This window comes from Lipophrys pholis, assembly GCF_963383615.2.
Source record: "Lipophrys pholis genome assembly, chromosome: 12".
NCBI classification, from domain to species: Eukaryota; Metazoa; Chordata; class Actinopteri; order Blenniiformes; family Blenniidae; genus Lipophrys; species Lipophrys pholis.
The window spans coordinates 3452570-3477628 of NC_137641.1; the positions used below are offsets into that span (position 1 = coordinate 3452570).

At 45.3% G+C, this 25059-nt stretch overlaps 2 protein-coding genes across 3 annotated transcripts; one reads left to right on the plus strand and one right to left on the minus strand.

Moving 5' to 3' along the window:
• The first annotated feature begins 943 nt into the window (after nt 1-943).
• Nucleotides 944-13430, plus strand: oclna (occludin a). Of its 2 annotated transcripts, XM_080476493.1 has the most exons (10): nt 950-963; nt 1044-1060; nt 1404-1464; nt 2633-3299; nt 3380-3547; nt 7881-8011; nt 9239-9421; nt 10399-10570; nt 11118-11159; nt 12333-13430. In XM_080476493.1, exons 3-10 carry the CDS (start codon nt 1415-1417, stop codon nt 12429-12431), a joined length of 1512 nt encoding a protein of 503 aa, XP_080332619.1. In that variant the 5' UTR covers nt 950-963; nt 1044-1060; nt 1404-1414; the 3' UTR covers nt 12432-13430. The 2 variants fall into 2 exon arrangements, with proteins under 2 accessions (XP_080332618.1, XP_080332619.1); XM_080476492.1 differs by lacking the exon at nt 1044-1060 and having other exon boundaries at nt 944-963.
• A 1942-nt stretch (nt 13431-15372) lies between these two features.
• On the minus strand, nt 15373-16956 carry ankrd34ba (ankyrin repeat domain 34Ba; the record flags this gene model as incomplete). Its single annotated transcript, XM_080476491.1, has 1 exon — nt 15373-16956. One exon carries the CDS (start codon nt 16954-16956, stop codon nt 15373-15375), a length of 1584 nt encoding a protein of 527 aa, XP_080332617.1.
• Between the last annotated feature and the right edge of the window lie 8103 nt (nt 16957-25059).

Sequence of the window (25059 nt, forward strand, 5' to 3'; positions counted from 1 at the left end):
ATCTTTCAGTTTTTCTTCACAATTCAAGATAAAACACTTCTGCTTGTGCTCTGACGCTGTGGTCCATCTCCTCATTCCTCTGCAGGAAACAAAGCTGTTTCTTTAGAATTCATTTAACTGGAAAATACAAGTGAAACTGCATTTGTGGGTTTTGTTCACAAAGATTGGATTTCTGACGAAAGCTGATTCAGTGAGGAAATGAACATTTCTGAATTTGTTTGAAAACGTTCTAATTTATATTCATGGCTTGTATCATATTAACCCTGGCAATAAAAGAATAACGTTCACTCATTTTATATTAGATATAGTTTCCATAAAATGTATTTAATCTATGTCATTTCATCTTGCTTTATTAATGCTGAACTCTCAGGTAAGTTGTTGCTCCCTTCATTTAATACAAATTTACATTTATGACTTGGCTCTTTATGGGTTAGGATTAACCTTAACCCTAACCCTTTCATTGTATTTCCACAATCAGATCATTTAATTTGATTTAATTGAATTAACCTCTGGTTAAAGTGAATAATGTTTCTTAAACCTTCGTTTTGTTTGCTTCCAATAAATGTTTTGATTTTAACATTTATTTTCTCCTGCTTTGCGCATCCAAGATTATTGTTCTTATAATTATTTATATTTGAAAGCAACATATAGATTAAGATTTCTATTTTATCTAATTTCTTAACTTCTACTTTCATTTTTTAATAAAATGTTTTTGCGCTTTGGAGATTAAATTAATTCAATATTTCTCACTTTGAGTTTCATTTGTTTCCAAAAGATTTTTCTTTGCTTTCTTTTAGTTTCTAAAATAAATGTATATTCCTCGTATAGTTTACCCATAGCCCCGCCCCCTCTCGGGTAACCTGACACCTGGGTGGAAGTGGACGCAACGTCACAGGGGGCGGGGCCTCACGGGTGTGGTCCTTGTTTTTCCAGCTTCAGTTTCAGGTGAGAAGTCTGCGACAGGTGAGCGTGGAGCTTCAACTGCTGCTTTCTGGTTTTCTGTCGCCTGTAAAATCATTTCAATCTGATTTTCTGACCCGCAGCCGCTCAGAACTCGAAGGTAAAACCAACTTTTACCTTCAAACAGCAGAAATTAATTAGGAGAAAGATCCGTGTTTGATGACTTAAGGTTTAAATTTACATTTGTTGTCCCATTGTATTGAAAATAGCAACTTAAATGTCTTTTATTATGAAAATATTCAAATTATACATTAAGCAATTGTTTTAGTTTTTTTAATGATTTAAATGTATTAATTTCACTAACGACTTTCTGCTCCGAGAATGGGATATTTTACACTTTTAAAAAGTTTTTCCCTCATAAGATTCAGCATATTTTGCATTTTATGCTGAAGGAAATGTTGATTAGTTTCATACTGAGATTGTCTTTGTCTTTGTGATTCCAGATCTACACTCGATGTCTTCCAGGCCAAACGGGAGTCCTCCTCCCTACGAGTCGGATGGATAGTGAGTCTCCTTCCCTTCATCTTCTCACATTATCTACTCCAGTACAAGTACACAAGTATCCTCATTACTTTGTTCTAAACCAAAACACTTTGAAGAAAGTCAGAGAGGCTCAAGATCGCAGGTTTGTGGTTGACACAGTTTCACTTCACGAAGAGACTGGAGCCGAAACCAAGCTCAACAGGAAGAGTACTCCAGTACAACTACAGATACTCATGTAACGAATACTCTGGAAAAATTCTACTTCTCATGTACATCCGATATCCTGCTATTTTATTATTTTCTACTTCAATACGAAAGGAAAAAAAGTGTTTTTATGTAAAGATACACACACACACACACACACACACACACACACACACACACACACACACACACACACACACACACAATATGTACTAAAACAAAAGAAATTATAATCATTTAGGGTATTTAGAGCTTGAAAAAACTGCTGAGTAAAGATTTGGTCGTAAAAATAAGAATTTGTTTAGTCACTGGTTTTTTAAATGAGGGTGAAACAGCTTGGGGTGTGTGTGTGTGTGTGTGTGTGTGTGTGTGTGTGTGTGTGTGTGTGTGTGTGTGTGTGTGTGTGTGTGTGTGTGTGTGTGTGTGTGTGTGTGTGTGTGTGTGTGTGTGTGTGTGTGTGTGTGTGTGTGTGTGTGTGTGTGTGTGTGCTTTCAGTACTGAAACTAACAACAGCACCAGCTAGTGGACTAACACGAAAACTAGCCTTTTTCTGCTGTTGCTGTTCCGAAACGAAAATGATGAATTTATTCTCGTCCATCTATTTGCACCCGTGTTAAACAAATATGATAATAATAGTCAATTTGATTTGTATTGCACTTTTTATTTAGATTTTGTACTGAACTATTTACTACGACTGTGCAAAGTAGCAGCGTTTCAGAAAAGTTGTGTCTCCTCTCTTTTCCATGGAGATTTGTAGTGTTTTCAAAAACGTCCAACTTTTTATTAAGTTGCGTTTCCAGCGGCTCGGGGGCCCAAAAACACGATGAACGCGTTCAGTTTTCACTTGAAGACATTGTGGTGTACACGTGACTTTATTCTGAAGGACCGAGGGCTGATGGGTTACAGTAAACTGGGTTTGGTAAATATTAGTTTAGGTTTGAAAGAAAAGTTTGTCGTCGTCTGAAGTGTGCTGTGCTCCCGGCAGTGCCCCCCCCCAGCCCGCCTACTCCTACTACCCCGAAGACGAGTTCCAGCACTTCTACCGCTGGACGTCGCCGCCCGGCATCCTGAAGATCATGGCCATCATCGTCATCGTGCTTTGCGTGGCCATATTCGCCTGCGTGGCGTCCACGCTGGCGTGGGACAGCCAGGGCGCCCTCTCCGGCTTCGGGGGCTACCCAGCGGGGGGGTCGTACGGAGGAACCTACGGCGGCGGAGGTTTCGGTGGCGGCGGCAGCTACGGCAGCAGCTACGGCAGCTTCGGCGGCTACGGGCCGGGGAACGGCTACGGCTACGGCTCGCTGGGGGGGAACTACACCGACCCCCGCAAGGGCAAGGGCTTCATCATCGCCATGGCGGCCATCGTCTTCATCTTCGCCCTGGTCGTCTTCATCATCATCGTGTCCCACCAGAGCCTCTCGCACAGCAGGAAGTTCTACCTTGCCGTGATCATCATCTGCGCCGTCCTGGCGCTGCTGATGCTGATAGCGTCCATCGTGTACCTGGTGGCGGTCAATCCCTCAGCGCAGTCGTCCGGCTCGATGTACGGCAGCCAGATCACGGCGCTCTGCGCGCCGTACCAGCAACAGCAGTCCTCCCCCGGCCTCGTCAACCAGTACCTGTACCACTACTGCGTGGTGGAGCCGCAGGAGGTCGGGCCCGTTCCCTTGACGCCACCTGATTTTCTCCCTGGGGGACTCTGTTCGTGTGACCGTTGGTTTTCTCTCTTCAGGCCATCGCCATCGTGTTCGGCTTCCTCGTCACCGCCGCGCTCATCATCATGCTCATCTTCGCGCTGAAGACTCGCCAGAAGATCGGGAACTACGGCAAGAGCAACATCCTGTGGAAGAAGGTGAAGGTGGTGGACGACTTGGCGCCGCCGGATGATGTGGAAGCGTGGGTGAGTGACGAAGAGGGACCAGATTCAATCCTAATTTTACAATAAGTTCCCTTTAAGAGGGTTAAGCTGAACAACTGACGCCCAGTCAATGCTTAAGTTGCCACTCAAGGAGTAAAAGGTTAGATTTTCAGTCATTTAAGAGTTAAATTCAATATTTGTTAGTTCCCTAAAAATGTTTGAAGTGTATTATTTGAGAGAGTTTGCTCCATTGGACAATTCAACCCTAATATTTCACTAAGTTCTATATTAAGGGACAGATGGAAAAAGTTCAAGCCTGATTTTACAATAAGTTCCTTTTAAAAACTTCAGCTGAACATTTAACGCCTCGTGGACATGAAAATAAACTAGAGTGAATTGAATAATAAACAATTAAGTTCCCTATCAAGAGGTGAAATTTCCTTTTGAAGCTTAGTTTTTATGTTTCTTAGTATTGCTTTTAAGTTCCCTAAGAAGTGTTGGATAAAGAGAAGAGCCTAATCTTTCAGTTCGTTCCCTACAAAAGGGTTAAGTTATACCTTTAAAGCCTTTTATATCAATCTGTTCCCCATAAAAGGTCAACTTGAATATTTGAACTCGAAGTAAGTTCCCTAAAAAGCATTAAATTGAACATTTGAATCTTGATATTTTAGTTAGTTCCCTACAAAAGGGTTAACTTGCAACATTTTAAACTTTGTTATTTTTCCCGTAAGTTCCCTATAAAGATCTACGGTGAACATATTTCATGAGGTTACATGCAGAATGTTCAAGCCTAATTTTTCAATAAGTTCACTTTTTAAAGGGAACTTTTTAAAGATGAACAACTAAAGCCCAGTCAATAATTAAGTTCCCTATCATAGAGTAAAATTGACCTTTGAAGTTTAATTTTTCACTTTCAAGGTCAACTAATATTCAAGTAAGTTCCCTAAAAACGGTTCAAATGAACATTGGAACCCCAGTTAGTTCCCTAAAGTGTTATGTTAAACCTGTAAATCCTATTATTTCAGTAAGTTTCATATAAAGTGCTACATTAAACATTTACATTTTAGTAATTTCCTTAAAAAGTGTTATTTAATATTTATTCAGTGAAGTATTTGAGTGAGTTCTCTATAAATGGGTACATTCAGGCTATTATTTCGGCAGGTTTCTATTCAAAGCTTAACTTTAAAGTATTTTAATAAGTTTCCTATGAAGACCTGACTTGAAGTATTTCAGTAAGTTCACTGTGAAGAGTCACAGTGAATATTAACATCATTATGAAATTGTCTTTATTAATGATGCGATGTTTTGTAATCCGGCCAGCAAGGATTAAAACTGTCTGGGTTTCTTATCCTGGATTTATTAGCGCCGCGATTTCAGCGTCATAAATTGTTTTGACCTTCATCTGGAATCTGTTTGTGTCTGTTGTTGGTCGCTGAGTGTTTCACTGGGAGGTTTTAGCCAATCAGAGACCAGGAGACCAAGTCCACAGCTAATCCCAGGCTGTTTACGTGACAACGGAGCTCAGAGTCGCTGAAAACACAGAAAACGACACTTTGTGGAATCGTCTCGTTCTCTGCTCCGTGTGTGTGGCGTCATTAGAAAAACTATTCCGAGCTACACTCGGTAGAGCGTAGACCTTCACCAACATCACATTCGTTTGTGGAACTGAGTTAGCATCAGTAGCATCATACCGATGCCTGTCAGGTCGCTACATCACTGTGAAACCCTGAGCAGGGAGCGTCTCCATGGCAACAGACGCTGATCTCCTTTGATCTCCTCCATGAGGCGCCTCTCTCATCCACTTTGTATGGAAACGTTTTTCACTGTTTTGGGGAATTACGTCATCTTTTGTCCACGGATGATCGTCTTCGCTGAGCGTACTCCACTGCATGTTTACTTTTTAGATGATATTTTATCCTCTCAATGGCTTCAGGCTGCTAACCTCAGTTTACGGCAGGTCGCAAACGGGGCTCGCTTTACGGCAGCTGATGGGGAAAAAAAACCAAAAACTTTTTAGATCGGCGGGGTGATCGGCTGGATTGGCCGATTCCCGATCCGATATCTACCGATCTGATCGGGACATCCCTAATATATATATATATATATAAATAAATAAATACACACAACCGAAAACATAACCTTCTCTGCCAACTTTTGTTGGTAAATAAATACACGGAGACAAAAACCTTTAACGTTTGTTGGCAAAGGAAACAACAGCGGCGCCTTGTGGCTCAACATGAAAACTACACTGTTGTCAGCGTTTCTAACTTTTCTGAAACAAAAAAGCCAAAATAATGCGTTTGCTCTCAAAGTCACCGGCATCTGAACGCTGGTGTGTGAATGCTGGTGCGTGAATGCTGGTGCGTGAATGCTGGTGCGTGAATGCTGGTGCGTGAATGCTGGCGTGTGAATGCTGGTGTGAACGCTGGCGGCCGACCGGCCGGACGAGTTCATGAGGAAGAGACAAACTTCTGCTTCTAAATGGAAGAAAACAGTGAAAACATGTCGTCATCTGACCTGCTTCAAAACACAGTGACCAACTGTGGAAGCATGGTTCTGTGTGTAGGGAGTGTGTGGCGTCACACACACACACACACACACACACACACACACACACACACACACACACACACACACACACACACACACACACACACACACACACACACTCTCCAGAAGCAGTTGTCTGGTTTCAGCTGCAGCACAGTGCGGCTCTGCTTCCTGCAGTAAAGTGAACGTTTCCCCCCCGAGGCGGTGGAACCGGTTTGGTGACAGTGGGTCGTTGGTAGTGGGGGGAGGGGAAGACGATCTCCGAAGCTGCGCTGCATCTGTCACCTGTGTGAAACGCCACGCCTTGCAGTGGAGGCGCCAGCAGCGCTGAGAGCAGCAGTGTTTCCGTTCAGCAGCGTTACCTGCTGAAGTCACCCTGAGCAGGTGAGTCACTCCACTGGAAGCCGTCCTGACATTCAGCCGGGACCAACTGGTCGGACCGGTACTGCCGACCGTCCAACACGCCACTTCACAGACACGCAACAGCAACACAGAGTCGGTACTGTGAACCCGTGGAAGAACCTGTGGGGGAACTTGTGAGAACCTGCCTGGAAAAGTGCTGAAAGCAGCACAGGCATGGTGTTTACCTGCAGAGGGTGGAGCTCACTGACGGACGGCCTGACGGAGGACAAGTCGCTGCAGGAGGGTCATTCCACTGTCTGTCAACTGCCACCAGAAAGGGGTGGATGCACAAAGATCCAAAAAGTTTGAGATCTCAAACTATTAGAGACTCTCCGAGGTTCCTTCCTGGTGGAGGAACTTTAACCTTCAATTCTTGACATTTATTATGAAAACGACTCAAACTCCTGATTCTTTTCATACCACAACTTCCTCTCGTGAGAGTACATGTGAGCTTTTTACTGGTATGGATGTTATACGTGTGCTGATTGGCCACAGGTCCATCATAGTGATGACATAGCGGTCCTTTGCTCACACGAAAAATGAAAATAAAGAGCAACGGTGGAGCGTCTCCAAACATCCAGCCGCAGAGCGACGCCCCCTGGAGGTTTGTAATGAAATACAGGATCATTTGATCATCACATTGTTAAACTAGGTCTGTTAGCGGTTAGCGGCTAACAGAGTGTTATTACGGTGACTGTCAAAATAAAAGTACCAAGACCAGGAGAATATAAACTGGGAGTCATGACACCACGGAGGAACCTTTGTTCTGATTGGCTCTACTGAGCATGTGCAGAACGACGTGTTACTATGGTGACGAGGAGCAGGAGGAGCATTTCTGTTGTTTCCATGAAGACAGTTGGAGCGTTTTCAAAACGTTTTCATTAGAAATGCAAAACATATTGTGTATTTTTCCTGTCTGGCCACTAGTAGGTGCTGTTTTTATGTACTAAAACCAGCTATGAACTGACGCAGAGAATCGTTCGCTGGAAACGTTGATTCCTCTTTAAACAGTTGTTGTTGTTGGTTGTGGTCGACTCGGACCATTTGGAAGAAATAACATGTTTCACTGCAGATTTTATTAATTCCATCAACTCATGTAATTGAAACAAGCCGATCAAATCACAATGATGACGATGAGCAGCACAGCATCAATATTTAAAGCGGGATATCTGATATAGTAGTATGATTATTTTAGAAACTCTTCAATTTAGGTCAGTAGTGCCACATTTTATTCCTAGGATGGTGAAGGCTGGGTTCATTGTGCTCTGAACAGGTTGGCCAACCAGTTTCCCAGGCGGACAGGTCCTCCCTTCACCATAGTAGGAATCAAAACTGTCTGTTCCAGTTCACGTCTGACCGACAGCCATGAATAAATACTTGAACTTCACACGTGTTACTGACTCGCCTGAACCTTTTCTCCAAGGTAAACAACGTGTCGGCCCCCCCAGAGGAGGTGCCCATCTCAGACTACCCCGTGAAGCTGAGGAGTTCCAGGGATCGGCTGGAAGACGAGAGCACCAACTATGACAAACCTCCGTACAGCTACAGCCCGCCGTGAGTCAACCACACCACCTTCATGAGCTTCATGCAGTTAAAAGTGGAGACGTTTCAATCACAATCACTTCGATTCTCCTTTTGGAAGAATCTCAGTGATTCTAAGCAGATTTTTGTGAGAATATTGGGATAAAGCGGGAAATAAATTAGAGATAACCATGAGTTGGAACAGTTTAATCTCAACTTCATATCAGTTAGTAGAGGACAATGCTCCATAATCTGGATGTTAGAGGGAGATGCTCTATAATCTGGATGTTAGAGGAGGAAGATGCACTATGATGTGGATGTTAGAGGAGGAAGGTGCTCTATAATGTGGATCGTAGAGGAGTGAGATGCTCTATAATCTGGATGTTAGAGGAGGGAGATGCTCTATACTCTGATGTTAGAGGAATTTGCTCTATGGTCTGGATGTTAGAGGAAGATGCTCTATAATCTGGATGTTAGAGGAGGGAGGTGCTCTATACTGTGATGTTAGAGGAAGATGCTCTATAATCTGGATGTTAGGAGGAAGATGCTCTATAATGTTTATTTTCCTAGGATGATGAAGGTGTCAAACTGTTTCTATTGCAGCTGACTCGTTTCATGTGGCTCAGTTATTTTAGTAGTTTCAGTAGGACGGAACAGACCTTCACCATCGTAGGATAAACAAACTTGTACTGTTTATTATTCCAGATTTATTTCCACTGTGGCTTTGGTTTCAATTATTGACCAATATCAGGAAGAGACACTCTGAAGAAACTCAACCAGTTTCGACAGAGCATGCCTTCACCATCTTAGGAAAACAAACATTGCTGCTTTTCCAGTTTGAGCAACACAAAACTTCAGTGGATCTGTTAAGATCTTTGTTGTGCTTCAAGTTGAAACGTGATGATTTGAGATCTTGAACCCTGAGTGGCAGAAGACTGAGAGAAGAGAGGGTACCTTCCCCATGATAGGAAAACAGGCCTCCTTTATCTCAGTTGTATTGTAAATACCGAGTTCTGATGAAGGAATACCTTGACTGACATTATGACACATGGCGGAGTTCCAGAACCTCATGACCTTTGAGAGCGGTTTGATGAGTCACGACATTCCTCTGTGCAGAAGAGATGACACCCCGGGGATCAAACCACCGAGGGAAGCGGGAGTTTGAGCTCAGCTGTTCACACGCCGGCGCTCGTAAACGACGGCGGAGAGTTTTTACTTTATTGTCTCCCTCGCTAATCTGACTGGCGCTTTGTGTTTCAGGCCGGAGGTCGAGGAACTGCCGCTACAGAACCGAGCTCCGTTCACCAACGGCTCTGAGGTGGCGAGTTCCGGTGGACGGCCCAAGAAGAGGCGTCCTCGCCGAGCCCGTCGGGCCGACGGCCAGGAATACGACACCGACTACAACTCCTCTGGAGACGAGCTGGACGACAACGAGTTCGACAGGTAGGACCGCCAGGGCTTTCCCACCCGGCCACCTCGGTGCCGGAATGTCTCCGTCCAGGGATGCTCCGATACCGATTACTTAAATGGCGAGTATAAGAACAAACTCTAGTGACTTGCCGATACCAATACCAGTACTTATTAAAGGCCAAATTCATATTTCATACTCAAACAATACGTGAAGCAAACTGTTTCCGCCGGTGACGCTCAGCTCAGCGTCGCCGGCGGCGCTCCGCTCAGCGTCGGGATTCCAGCCTGCGTCACAGATGAGTCTGATGTTTAAAGCTAATCCAGGACGGATTACTGATACTACGAGTCACCGAGGCGCTTGATGCAGACGACGTCCGACTTCCTGAATTCTAAAACGACCTTTCATTCGCTCACACGGATGAGTCCAAACCGAGTGTCCAGACAAACAAACGATCCACAATTCGGCCAAGATAAACTTTGTAGAGTTACTCGGCGTTGTGGCAGCGTTTCGCTGGCAAAAGGTCAATATTTCATTTTGAGCGTGTTCAAAATAAAATTAAAAAAAAGAACTTATTTCTTGAGTAAAAAGGGAGGGCTTTAAAAGAAATTAAAAAAAATTGGGTAAAATCGCTAAAACCACAAAAAGTAATACAGCTACTGCGACTATCATAAGAAACATAGAAAGTCTATAAAAAAACCTAAAATGACTTAAATTTCTAAGAGAAATTTGTTTTGTTTTTTTAAATATCCGTCCAACAGCTAATAGAAGATGGTCAAAAAGCTCAAACTTGTCCCACAAAATGTTGAAGTGTAATCAGTTAACCCCCCCCCCTTTCCTTTCCCCCCCCTTAGTTTATTTGTTTGTTTTGTTTGTTTATTAGTTAGTTTTCCTGAGTGTTTGTCCTGGCAGTGGGTGGAGGTTGGGAAGTTCTCTGGTCTCACTTCCTCTCAGTGACATAATGAGTTGGTATTAACATGCCCCCCCCCCCAACACACACACACACACACAGCGAGTTCCCGGTGATAGCCGACGAAGCACAACGCAACGACTACAAGCGCGAGTTCGACCGAGACCACCAGGAGTACAAGGACCTGCAGGCTGAGCTGGACGCCATCAACAAGAACCTGTCGGACGTGGACCGGGAGCTGGACCAGCTGGAGGAGGGGAGCCCCCAGTACCTGGTGAGTGCTGCAGACCCCCCCTCCCCCGATTGATTCATTAACGGAGTCTTCACCTGGAAATCCCACTTTTAGAACATGACGCTTGGTGTCGAACTTCAGTTGAAACTGAAAATCTGGAGTTTGAAAGCGCCGAGTTTTTTCGTTATGTTTCCTTTGTTCAAACCAGAATCAACCACAAGGGGGCGCCACTCTAAAACGCAAAGTTTTGATCGTCACCTCCATTAAACTTAGCATTTAGCCGCTAACAGGTAGCCTCTAACAGGTATAACCTGGTATGATCTTTGACCCCCTTGTGATTTACAAATCTTTCGTGTGAGCAAAGGACCGCTATGCTATCGCTATGCTATCGCCATGATCGACAGTTCCTGCAGCCAATCATCACGTCGACCATCCAGTCTGGTAGACTGGATACGTGCCAATACCAGGCGATGACGCCTATAAATCCTCCTGAGTTTGTCTCTCTGACTGTGACGACCAGAATCTTTTCATCTTCACTGCTTTGAAATCCGGATGTGATGAAATCTTTCTATTTGCTCTTTTTGCACAGGATGCTCTGGATGAATACAACCGGATACGAGACATTAAAAGGGTAAGAGCATCAGTAGTATGACGTTATTCCAGCTGGTGAGACGCCGCAGAGGGGGGAGGGGCGAGATGCTGCTGCTACAATAGTGACTCTAGAATGGGAACTCTACAATGGTGACTCTAGAATGGTGACTCCAGAGTAGTAACGTGACAATAGTGACTCTAGAATGGTAACTCTACAATAGTGACTCTAGAATGGTGACTCCAGAGTAGTAACGTGACAATAGTGACTCTAGAATGGTAACTCTACAATAGTGACTCTACAATATTAACGCTACAATGGTGACTCTAGAATTGTAACTCTACAATAGTGTTTCTAAAATATTAACGCTACAGTAGTGACTATAGAATGGTAACTCTACAATAATGACTCTAGAATAGTGACTCTGCGATATTAACGCTACAATAGTAATGCTACAATAGTGACTCGAGAATAGTTACTCTAGAATGGTGACTCTACAATAGTAACGCTACAATAGTGACTCTACAATAGTGACGCTACAATATTAACACTAGAAGAGTGACTCTAGAATGGTGACTCCAGAATAGTAACGTGACAATAGTGACTCTAGAATGGTAACGCTACAATTGTGACTCTAGAATGGTAACTCTACAATAGTGACTCTAAAATATTAACGCTACAGTAGTGATTCTAGAATAGTAATGCGGCAATAGTGACTCTAGACTAGTAATGCGGCAATAGTGACTCTAGAATGGTAACTCTACAATAGTGACTCTACAATATTAACACTACAATAGTGACTCTAGAATGGTAACTCTACAATAGTGACTCCAGAATAGTATCGCGACAATAGTGACTCGAGAATAGTGACTCTAGAATGGGAACTCTACAATAGTGACTCTACAATATTAACGCTACAATAGTGACTCTAGAATGATAACTCAACAATAGTGACTCGAGAATAGTTACTCTCGAATGGTGACGCTACAATAGTAACGCTACAATAGTGACTCTACAATAGTGACGCTACAATATTAACACTAGTACAGTGACTCTAGAATAGAAGCTCTAGAATGGTGACTCTAGAATAGTAAGATGATTAGATCCCTCGTTAGAAGGTCAGAATGTGGTGGCGTGTCCCTGCAGTGTGAACGAAGCCGTCTGACTCAACATGCAGGGATGAAACTCAACAGTCGTGCGTCTCTGTTCCTGCAGTCTGCAGACTATCAGGTGAGGAAGCGCCGGAGCAAATACCTGAAGTCCAAACTGAGCCACATCAAGAAGATGGTCAGCGACTACGACCGCAGAGCCTGAACCTGCCGTCGCATCACCTCCATCAGCTGGTCGGGTCAGACTGGACGGCCGAGGCGCTTCACCACATCCTGCTTGTTCTTTGCTTTGGGAGCACAGAAAACAGGCCCTGGTATTAAACCACTTTTTGTATTACAAGTACCTTCGGTCTTGTTGTACGTATTTATTGTGACGGAACTACCAGAGTTCAGTGCGAATACGAATCCACATGTGAGCCCTCCACTTTTAGCTTCCAGGACCTTTTAAGCTATCTTTTAAATCTCATTTTTAATGGATTTCCGTCCGAACGTGTAAATATTTTTGGGAAACAAATGACGTTTGCGTACCTGTTTGATTGTGTGTGTTTTTTAATGGATGAGAGAACAGACAAACACATAGAAGTGATTCGGTGTTTTTAATGCATAGCGATGAACTCTGAAAACAATCTGTGATCTCTTTTTATCATAATAAAAAAAAGATTTTATTGAAAATGTTTTTCCATCTTCGAGTTTCTTCAATTTTTTTTTTTTGGTTACACCTTTTTTTTCGACGACACACACGAGTAACATGTTTGAGAAGAAGTTCAAACTGAACGATGCTGATTCCGGCCTTGTTTACACGTTTCAGATGAAAACGCATCGTTTCTGTTCCAGAAAGGTTTTGTGTTTACACCGCACACCGTTTCCATGGAAATGACAGAAACACTGAAAACGATGTAATTAGCATGTTGGACCACGAGATGGCCACGGAGACAGAGCCCCGGGATTTTCTAAAACTTCTGCCTTGGGTGACATTTTCAAAAAGGTGCGTTTACAGTGACTCCAACTCACCGTTGTGGTGTAAACTGAGTCCAAAACGCCCCAGAACTTTTCAATTTTCACTTGAAAACGTGTAAACGGGCCTTCGTACTTCAGAAAATATGGTGATTTTCAGTATGAAAGTTATTACCAGAGGCAACCCCCAGAGGGCGGTGGTGTTTAAAATGTTAATTTGCAACCAACAACTATAAAGCTGGACTTAATGTAATTTGTGTGAGAAGAAACGTTTTGTACGGGTGATGGATTGTTGTGAGGCTCGTTGTTTTGAAATGATTTCAACCTTGTTTTCCTGAAAGAGGTTTTTAAAAACAACATAATCAACATTACACAGGAAACGGCTAACAAACAAAGCTAACAAGTTCATAGCGGGGAAACTGGGAGTACCTGCTAAATGAAGGGGGGGGGGGGGGGCGACCAAAAGTGAGAGAAAAGAAATGAGAATTTTGACTTTCTGGCAGTGAAAAAGCCTGAATTCATGATAACGGTGCTGAACATGGCAGGTTTCAGCTGAGGCCTTCGTCAGAACACTTGCTTCCCCGTTCGAGCTTAAGTTTGTTTTCTTTTGGTTATTTGCTGTCAGATTGGCCATAAACAGCTGCAGGACAACGCGGGACGCCAACACAAGCAAAGGAGTCATTATAGTTTCTTTTTAACTCCACTGAGAACAGAGCGCTGCAGGAATGACGCCTAAAGTCTGGAAATGTGACATTTATTTGACTTCCTGTTCCTTCATCCAGATGGCTTTTTTTATTTATCCTGAGGACTTTTCAAAAGTAAAGTCCATATTTAAGGCTTTTTACATTCTACTCTGTGACAGTACCAACTTATTTTACCTGGAACGCTCCCCAACCAACCAGTCGAGGAAGGCAATTCAGGCCCCGCCCACACCACGACGCCGTTTCCTGTAACCATGGTTACTGTCCGAACCTCCACATCAGGTTTTAGGAGACAGAAAACTTTTTTTTTTTTTCTCAAAGTTGTTCCAGAGTGGAGGAATTAGAAAACTTCGCCTCGGCTTTGACGTGTGGACGGACATCAGCTGAAAACGATGATGTCACGGCCCCGCCTCTCGACCTATAACCCCGCCTCCCTCTCCGTGACGTCACTAACAACACCAACATGGCGGACGACCTGCTCCAGGTGGAGCTGCAGGAGCTGCTGATGCTCGTCGCTATAATAAGCCCTGTTAGAGCTGATATGTTCCAAAATATAATGTAATAAAACCCAAAATGTAATAACTGGTCAATAATGTAACTGAGTCCAAAACTTCAAAACTTTATAATATTACGTTATGAAGCAGGAAAAATATTTCCCCCGTATACTGTAATAATTTTATTACATCATGAAGTGAGTGAAGGATTCATGGTTGGACTTGAACTTGAACTGCTTCGATATAAATAACTGATAGAATGAGTTCTAAAAGTTTGGACTATTTGTTTATGCGTATATCTTTACACAGTTTATGGTATTTATGTACGTCATTTATAGTTTTCTTCTCTCTATAATCTGTAATCTATTTCTCCAATAATCAGTACAAAATAATGTATAACATTAAACATACGGAGATCACATTTAGATTCTTGTTAGATTTTGTTACATCATCAACCAGTTATTACAGTTTGGGTTTTATTACATTATATGTTATAACAGTTCAGGTCGTTGATCCACATCAGGCTCTAATAAGGCCACATGTTGGATTTATTGATTTCTACATTTTGTCATGCTCCCTGTCTTCTTCTCTGTTTCTGCTGTATTTTTGTGGCAGCGTTACAGCGCCACCTATAGGCCTTGCAGATGTACTACATCATGTTGAGTCGTCGTGAAGACGGGAAACTGTTTAAGAGCGACGGGGATAAAAAAGATGTTGGCTGTGGTGGACAGGGACTCAGTTACTTGCTTTTTGCTGCTGTTGATTGTTTTCGTGGCTGAATAATGATCCGAACGACCTTCGGTCAAAAGTCAAACCAGTAGTAAATAAAAGAAACTGGCTTTCAGCGAGAGATTGATTTCCGGGTTGACCTTCATCCCTGCAGCACCCCGTTTTGTGTTTCCTCTTTGGTGTGAGTTTCACGACACAGACACGTCACACGGCAACACGCGGTCACATTTCCACACAGCGCTGAGCTTCTCTGGCGGCCGGCCGAGTTTCACGCCGTGCCCTTGAACTGTTCGGTCTGCATGGAGTGTCTCCTCAGCAGCATCCTCCTGGTGGGCTCCCTGGGCGGCCCGGGAGGAGCCGACGGGAGGAGACCTCTGGGGCCGAGCTCCTTCTCCGAGAAACCGCCTCCAGCGCCCGAGCCCGGGCCGTAGGCGTCGGGGGCGGGGCCGTTGTTCAGCGGGGGCAGAGATCGAGGCCTGGCCTGGCAGTTATGGTCCGTCAAGAAGGCACCGGACCCTCGCCGCTCAGACCCGAACAGGAACCTCCTGTTGGCGCCGGACAGCGACTCCCTGGAGCCCAGCGTGCTGGAGCAGCGCAGCGGCGCCAGCCTCTTCCCCTCCGCAGGGTCTCGGGCTCGTTGCTCTTCAGGAAGGCTTTGGGCGCCCAGGGCCAGCTGGGGGTCGGAGCTGTAGATGTCGGTGCCCAGCTTGCGCCTCTGGATGATGTTGTGGAGGCTTGACGAGGCCAAGTTGTGAAGATTCTTGCCGCCGGAGAGGGAGGAAGAGGAGGAGAGCGAATCCCCGGCGAGGGTGCCGCAGTGCAGGTTGGGGTGTGACGCCGAGTGGGAGGACAGGAGACCCGGTAAGGAAATCTTCTGCTTGGCACTATCATGTTTTCCATCTTCTCCTTCTTTATCACGGGTCAGTCTCTCTTCGTACCACTTGAAGTTGTCCTCGTCCAGTTCGGGGACGGTGAAGGAAAGCTCCTCCGTCTGGCTGAAGTCTCTGCTCCGGTCCGAGGCGGCGTGGAGCTGCTGGGTGAGCAGAGACGCCGGGACCTTCAGCCACGGCTCAGAGTTCAGCCTCAGCAGCGGCTGCTGCGTTCCGTTGGCCGGCGCCTGGCCGAGGCCTCGGTATCGTGACGGGGAGCATGGGTGGGAGCTGACGCCGCAGATCTGTGCCTCCTTGAAGGAAAAGACCGGTTTTGGGGGGCATGAGGAGGAGGAGGAGGAGGAGGTGGTGCACTGTGGGGAGGTGATGAGCTGGATCTCGGAGGGCGACGCCGGAGCAGCTGGAGTCACGTGGTCGTTGTGTTCCAGAGGACTGAGAGGAGGCATGCTGAGGTACTGATGGGCTTTTACCTTCCCACAGGGAAACCTTTCTGTGGTTATGATGATCACCTCCTTCCCCTTGGCCTTGCAGCAGTCCAGCAGCAGCTTCAGAACCTTCAGGTCTCCGGCCACGACGGCGTGGACCAAGGCCGACGTCCCAGTCTGGTCCTCCAGGCCGACGTCCGCCCCGCTGGCGAGGAGCAGCGACGCCACCTCGGAGCCGGCCTGCTCCCGGCAGGCGTGCATCAGCGCCGAGCGGCCGTCCTTGTCCTGGATGTTGGGGTCGGCTCCTTTCTCCAGGAGGAACTGGACCAGCTTGACCCGGCTGGCGCTCTGGGCGTCCACGTGCTGGGTCCTGCAGGCCACCATGAGGGGGGTCTGTCCCTGACCGTCGCTCTCGTTGATGTAAGCCCCTCCGTCCAGCAGGAGGCGCGTGAGCCGCAGGCGGCGGAGGAAAACTGCTCTGAGCAGCGGGTTGCCCGAGTCCATGGCCACGCTGGGATTACAGCCGTCTCCCTCCATCGCCGTCGGTCCCTGGCGCCGTTTAGTCCACGAGGTTTCTGCAGGTGACGAGAGAACACCGTGATTCAGAGGCAGAAACTATTCTCATTGACAAAACTGTACAACTAGTACAACAGGGACACGAGCAACCAAACACCAGACATCAACAATCATCCTTTCCAGAATATCAGATTAGAGTAGATTAGACTTTACTCATCCCATAATGAGGAAATTCACTTGTTACAGCAGCAAGAAGAGGTGAGAAAATACAAAACTCTCTATCAGAACAAGATAAACACTGTACGAGGAAACGTTTTAACAAAATACAATAAACCAATGACTGAGATTTGTACGAATATAGAAGTAAGTACGTGTGTCAAACTATTTACATTAGCAGGTATGGAGGTAAAGGAAGTGGAGGTGTTTCATAGTCTCAGTATTTATTACCAGAAAAAATTATAAGAAATTATATCTGTGTGTGTGTGTGTGTGTGTGTGTGTGTGTGTGTGTGTTTATGTTCATTTATATGTGTGTGTATGTATATACATATATATATATATATATATATATATATATATATATATATATATATATATATATATGTGTATATATATATATATATATATATATATATATGTGTATATATATATATATATATATACACACACACATATAAATGAATATATATATACAACAAAAATGTGTGTGTGTGTGTGTGTGTGTGTGTGTGTGTGTGTGTGTGTGTGTGTGTGTGTGTGTGTGTGTGTGTGTGTGTGTGTGTGTCCTTCGATGTGACTCTTCCTCTTATTGTGAAGCTTAGTAGAGCAGGGTTACTATAGCAACAACACATCATCAGTAGGTAAAACTAACCTGTCTCACCACGGTCTAATCCAGCTCACGTTCACTATTAGTGGTGAACAATCCACCGCTGGTGAATTCTGCTTCACAATGAGAGGAAGAGCCGACATGGAAAACAATCTTCCAGGGTTCAACAAACGAACTTAGGCCTGATTGAAATCTGACATTAAGGCTAAACGACGATGCTTCAAGCAAAATGCTTCGTTTTTGTGTAACACTGAAAATGGTATCATTAGCATTCCAGGCCAGTAGTGGGTGCTGTTGTTAGTTTTAGTATTTAACACGCACGCACGCAGGCACGCACGCACACACACACACACACACACACACACATATACAGAGAGCAAAGAGCTCTAAACATGAACAAAATAAAACCACCAAGTTGGATTGTTATTACAATGACTGTCAAAATAAAACCATCAAGTTGGATTGTTATTACAATGACTGTCAAAATAAAACCATCAAGTTGGATTGTTATTACGGTGACTGTCAAAATAAAACCACCAAGTTGGATTGTTATTACGGTGACTGTCAAAATAAAACCACCAAGTTGGATTGTTATTACGGTGACTGTCAAAATAAAACCACCAAGTTGGATTGTTATTACGGTGACTGTCAAAATAAAACCACCAAGTTGGATTGTTATTACAATGACTATCAAAATAAAACCGCCAAGTTGGATTGTTATTACGGTGACTGTCAAAATAAAACCACCAAGTTGGATTGGTATTACGGTGACTGTCAAAATAAAACCACCAAGTTGGATTGGTATTACAATGACTGTCAAAATAAAACCGCCAAGTTGGATTGTTATTACGGTGACTGTCAAAATAAAACCACCAAGTTGGATTGTTATTACGGTGACTGTCAAAATAAAACCACCAAGTTGGATTGGTATTACGGTGACTGTCAAAATAAAACCACCAAGTTGGATTGTTATTACGGTTGACTGTCAAAATAAAACCACCAAGTTGGATTGTTATTACAATGACTGTCAAAATAAAACCGCCAAGTTGGATTGTTATTACGGTGACTGTCAAAATAAAACCACCAAATCCAGGAGACTATGGACTGGGAGTCATGAAACCGTGGAGGTAAACATGGTTCCGATTGTCACTTCTGAGCATGTGCAGAACTACTAGTTACTACGGGCTTGGTAACCAGGACCAGTTGCAGTGTCGTCTACTCGGGATGGAGCCCAAGTGTTTTCAGAAAGTGTTGTTTTTGCCTGTTTTCAAATTGTTGTGTTTTCAGTTGCCCCGAGCAAGGTAAAGGGACCCCAAAACGCTATGAAAGTTTTGCATTTACACTTGAAATCGTTGCCATTTAAACGCACCGTCAGATCAGTTTCTTCATTTCAGAATCATTAATACCAACATACTGTGCTTTAATGGCGATAATGTTGTAATTATTCATCCAGACGAGCAAAACAAAACTTGTATACCAGCAGCTCTGTTGACATTTTTAAAGAATATAACAGCGAAAGGTTGAAAGCGCAAGTCCATAAGTGACCAGAAAATCTCTCCACATTTACCGTCATTTCCAGACTATTAAGTGCACCTGAATATAAGCCACACCCACCAAATTTAAAAAGAAAAGTCGGAGTTACGTGATGTACCTGAACGCATCACCCATGTATTCGCAGCATGAAGTTTGTTAACTTGTAAAATTCAATAAATTCGCTGCATCATTATTTAAGCTGCAGGGTTGAAAGGGTGTGAAAAAAAGTAGCTGCCTATAATCCAGATATTACGGTATTCAACAATTTAAGCAAGAATTTATGTGTAAATTAGAAAACAGTTCTACAGGACAGGAAAGTGACCCTAAAGGAACAATCCAGCTGCTTGATCTATTTTTCTGCCATCTGATCGGGTCTTCTGAGAAAAAAAATGACTAAATGTGGAGTAAACAACACAATTTGAGCAGTAAATAATCCGTTAACGTGGCTGTTGAATGCCGTACCGATCGATCGAGTCGTCGCCACTTTCTTTCCCTGCAGTTTGGGGCTTAGAAGAGGAAGACGTGGAGAAACGTCTCTCCTGTCTGTGAGCAGAACGAATCTATTCAGCAGCTGCTCTTTATTCTGAACAGCAGCACTTTGTGTGTGTGTGTGTGTGTGTGTGTGTGTGTGTGTGCGTGCGTGCGTGCGTGCGTGCGTGCGTGCGTGCGTGCGTGCGTGCGTGCGTGTGTGTGAAAGCCAGATTCATCACGTTTGTTCATACATGTTGGCGTGTTTCCATCCAGGTGCTTTCATGCATCCATCAACCTTTAATTTCTCCACTTTCATATATACGTGTTATATTAATGTCTCTAATGTTTTATTTCTCTTCCGTGGTGGGGGAATAGTCCATTAGACGTCTATGTGATATTTAAAATAATAGTAATAATATATACACTCATAGTATATGGGTACATTAATTTCATCTTTGGATATACTCTAGATTTTGCCAGTTTTAGTGTCACTGTAATAATATAAATCTTTTATATACACTGCATTTCCGTAGTTATTTAAAAAATATATTGAATTGAATTGAATTTCATTTAATTCAATTTCTGCATCTTTTATTTCGGCCTTTTAACTTTTCTACATTTTGTTGAGACATTTTATTTAGTTCTTTTTGGGGGGTATAAAAGCATATTTATAGATTCTATTTTAATGACTTGTGAAGCAGTATTTTTATTTTTTCACCTCGCTCACATGTTTCTGCGGCGTCTGCAGCCTTCCTCCGAACATCATCTGACATGTGATGTGAAAATAATCTATAATATTCATTTAAAAAGGACAAAATGAACATAATTCAGCTGTTAGGGCGATAAAACCATTTCTCATTCCATCTAGACGTCTCTTCTTTTTCTATTTCAAATTGTTGTTTGTCTTCGTTGAACCAAATTTTTGTTGAGTTTGAATTTACCGTAATTTCCAGACTGTTGAGCACCTGAATACGAGCCGCATTCAACAAATTTAAAAAGAGAAAAGCGAAAGGTCGGAGTTAAGTGATGCACCTGATGTAGTATAGTATAGATGTAGTAGCAGCATGAAGCTCACTGACCTGGAACAATCTAGAAATGAGCTGCGTCATTGTTTCAGCTGCAGAGTTCAAACTGTGTGAAGAAAGTAGAGGCTGATAGTCCGGAATTTATGGTAATCAATTTAGTCTATGTCGGTCTTTGCTGGTCTGACTGCTGGTTTTAGCATGAAGCATCACTGAACAACAAACATCTGGTCAGAAAATCCTGCAGATTGAGGCTGAATTTGTTGACAGAAATAAAAAAAATCAGGCTAAAGAAACGTTCGTCTGATCAAACTCGTTTCCTCTCTTTGTCTCAAGCTTCAGTGTCTTCGACGAATCATCAAATGGAAGACGTGCAGATTGACGGAGACCCGCGCTGTGAACCACCAAACCAAAATGCCGAGTTGCAAAAAAAAAGGACGCCGCTCCGACAGAGCGTTCCCCGCGGCTCTGCAGAGCGCTCCACTTCACCTGAACAGGATGAGCTGAACACTCATCCTGCAGAAGAGCCTGTCGACTCCTCGGCGAGGTGGACCGCCAAACGTTACGCAACGCGGTCACATGTCACACCTCCACCGCCTCCGGAGCTTCGCCATCTCCTCTGCATCTCGTTCCAACAAAGCAAGTTACAAAACTTCTCCAGGAAGGAGAGAAGGAAGGAAGGAAGGAAGGAAGGAAGGAAGGAAGGAAGGAAGGAAGGAAGGAAGGAAGGAAGGCAGGAAGGAAGGAAGGCAGGCTTGGCGGGTCTCACCGGCTGCTGATGGTCACGGTCAGTCCTCTCTGGGCAGCGACTCTCTCCTGCGGTGGAGCGACAAGCGACTGTGAGCGACGAGAGCTGCAGCAGTCAAGGTTCCTCCAGATTGTGTTTACTCATCGGACAAAGTGTGTGATGAAGGGAGAGAGAGAGAGGCGGCTTGTCGTCAGGCAGGTTGAAGAAACAGTTAATCCATCAGCAGCAGCAGTAGAGCAGTAGCAGTAGCAGTAGAGCAGCAGCAGTAGCAGTAGCAGTACAGCAGCAGCAGTAGAGCAGTAGCAGTAGAGCAGCAGCAGTAGCAGTAGAGCAGTAGAGCAGCAGCAGTAGGGCAGCAGCAGTAGCAGTAGAGCAGCAGAGTAGCAGTAGAGCAGCAGCAGTAGCGGCAGTAGCAGTGACAGCAGCAGCAGTAGCAGTAGAGCAGCAGCAGAGTAGTAGTAGCAGTAGCAGTGACAGCAGCAGCAGTAGCAGTAGCAGTAGCAGTAGCAGCAGCAGCAGTAGCAGTATCAACAGCAGCAGCAGTGACAGCAGCAGTAGCAGTAGCAGTAGTAGCAGTAGTAGCAGTAGCAGCAGCAGTAGCAGTAGCAGTAGCAGTAGCAGTAGTAGCAGTAGCAGTAGTAGCAGTAGTAGCAGTAGCAGCAGCAGTAGCAGCAGCAGCAGTAGCAGTATCAACAGCAGCAGCAGTGACAGCAGCAGTAGCAGTAGCAGTAGTAGCAGTAGTAGCAGTAGTAGCAGTAGCAGCAGCAGTAGCAGTAGCAGTAGCAGCAGTAGCAGTAGTAGCAGTAGTAGCAGTAGTAGCAGTAGCAGCAGCAGTAGCAGCAGCAGCAGTAGCAGTATCAACAGCAGCAGCAGTGACAGCAGCAGTAGCAGTAGCAGTAGTAGCAGTAGTAGCAGTAGCAGTAGCAGTAGCAGTAGCAGTAGTAGCAGTAGTAGCAGTAGCAGCAGCAGTCGCAGCAGCAGTAGCAGTAGTAGCAGTAGTAGCAGTAGCAGCAGTAGCAGTAGCAGTAGCAGTAGCAGTAGCAGTAGCAGTAGCAGTAGCAGTAGCAGTAGTAGCAGTAGCAGTAGTAGTAGCAGTAGCAGTAGCGGTAGCAGCTCAGAGTTCCCCAGAAGCAGAGCAGGAAGGTTGACAGACAGGTGCAGGAGGTGCAGGAGGTGCAGGAGGTGCAGGAGGTGCAGGAGGTGCAGGAGGTGCAGGAGGTGCAGGAGGTGCAGGAGGTGCAGCAGTTCTATAGCAACAGACTCAGTTTGTCTTCTCTAACTCACCAGTAAACACTGAACTGAAGCTGATGTTTGTCAAAGTGGCCACAGCAGGACTTTTATTAAAATGCAGAACCAGACTTTTTTTCTTTTTCTCTCTACGTTATCAATGACGTCTCCATGACAACCATCAAGGAGGCCGAGTGACGGCACATGTAACTGTGCTGGAGTGACTGTTCTTTGTGGTTTTGTGTGTGTGTGTGTGTGTGTGTGTGTGTGTGTGGGTTGTCCACTGGGTGTGATTGGAACTGTTGTGGGGGGGCCTGTGGCGACACCCCGGGGCCCGAGGCTATCGGGCCCAGACACCGCCCCCCCCGGCGGCCGGCAGCCCCCCAGGCAAGAGGAGCCCACAAGAGAAGGATAAAGGGCACAGGATCCCAGCCCCCGACCCAAGCCGCCGAGCCGAGACCAGCCGGAGCATGCCTCCCACCCCCCAGGCCGCCAGCCGGGCCCAGACCAGGCCACTGCAAGACCCCATCCTCCACAACTCCAACCGTGAATGGGGGGGGAGAACCACACCCCAGCCCCCCCGCGAGCGCCATGCCTGAGGCCCTGTTTACACGACAACGTTTCACATGACAACACCTAACCTGCTAAAAAAAGTAGAGCGTTTCCACTGCAGCAGCGGACACAGAGACAACGATGTAGTTAGTCTGCCGGGCCACTGGAGGGCGCTGTTGCTTGATTTTGTAATGAAACTACACAGACGTGTGCAGAGAACAAAACACTATAAACGTGAAGAAAATGGAGAGAACCTGACATCCGTATGGACTGATGACACATCGGATGATATCAGGGAGAGTCTCAACTATTAAACTACTGATCTGGACCATAAAACTAGAATATGGACCGCGGGTCGTACCACTACGGGTCGTACCACTACGGGTCGTACCACTACGGGTCGTACCACTACGGGTCGTACCACTACGGGTCGTACCACTACGGGTCGTACCACTACGGGTCGTACCACTACGGGGCTGTTTGTTTACAACTAGATGAGCAGGAGGGAGGGATAGATGAGCAGTAACAGGCTCTGGAGCCTCCATCAGTCTCTGCAGGAGGGAATAGCGGCCCTGAAAGAATCTTTCCACTTTGGGAGACGGATTAAAAACTTTGTGGACACAGTGGATCAGAACACTGGTGTCGTGTAAACGGACCCCCCAAACGTGAAGAAAGTTTTAGCGGATACACTCTAATTCGTTGTCGTGTAAACGGGGCCTGAGCGAGGTAGGCGTGTGTCTTTGTGTTTTGAAGAGGTGGGTGCCATGTGTGTGTCTAGGGTGTGGTTTAAAATTGGGGGGTAGCGGGGCCCGGGCGTTCTACCGCTGCCAGGCGGCAGAACCCGGAAAGCGGCTTACCTCCTCAAGACCCTGCGTGACTCGGTGTGGTTAAAATTGTGGGTGGTGCAAAGTTGGGGGAGGAGCCAGACCGCAGTTAAGTAGCCTGAACCCCCCCACCCTAGGTACCGCCCTACTGTCCCCTATTGTAGAGTGAAGTAAGGTGAGGTAAGGTCAGGTCAGGTCCCCCCGTTGCGAGGACCAGCCACAGGCATGGCCTAGCTCGACCCCCCCATGCTGCCCCACCCCACCCCCAAGGGGCCGGCCTAAAACCAGGGGAACAAATGCTTTTTCAGCAGGAGAGTTCATACTCCGTGAAGACGGTGTCGAACTCGTGTGCCACGCCCCCTCACAACTGACCACGCCCCCTCACAACTGACCACGCCCCCTCACAGCAGGCCCCGCCCCTCACGGCAGGCACATATCTGTGAAGCTACTATCTAAACTTTTCAACTGCACAGCTTATTTTTCATTTCATCTATTTTCAGAAACACATTTCTCTGAACTGTTTCAGTAATAAAAGAGAAAGTTTCTGTCGGAGCGCCATGTTGGTCTGCTTTTAACTGCAGGAGTGGACAGCTCTGAGTGATGCGTTCAGGTGCATCACGTAAATCCCGTCGACATGTTAACAAGCGGCGGGGCTCATACAGTAGCGAGGCGACATGTGAAACATGATTAAAATATGACTGACAGTCATTAGTGAGCTGGAACGGCTGAAGCAGCACACACCGACATACTTTGGCCTGGACGCTCGGCACATTGGAAGCAAATGTCTTTGGTCAGAGGGAGCTGACATCACTTTGCTCCAGTGGGGGATGAATCGGCTTCTAGAGAGCTGCACAGCAGCAAACCAGCTGATGCTAAATACCAACAGGCGGACAGATAGCGCTGAGAAAAAAGGGAAGCTAAC

Excerpts from the sequence above, each read along its gene's own strand:
- oclna (XM_080476492.1), top strand. The coding sequence starts at position 1,415 with ATGTCTTCCAGGCCAAACGGGAGTCCTCCTCCCTACGAGTCGGATGGA. Across the intron at positions 8,012-9,238 it reads CCGTACAGCTACAGCCCGCC|GCCGGAGGTCGAGGAACTGC; the intron begins GTGAGTCAACCA and ends TTTGTGTTTCAG. Across the intron at positions 10,571-11,117 it reads AGGGGAGCCCCCAGTACCTG|GATGCTCTGGATGAATACAA; the intron begins GTGAGTGCTGCA and ends CTTTTTGCACAG.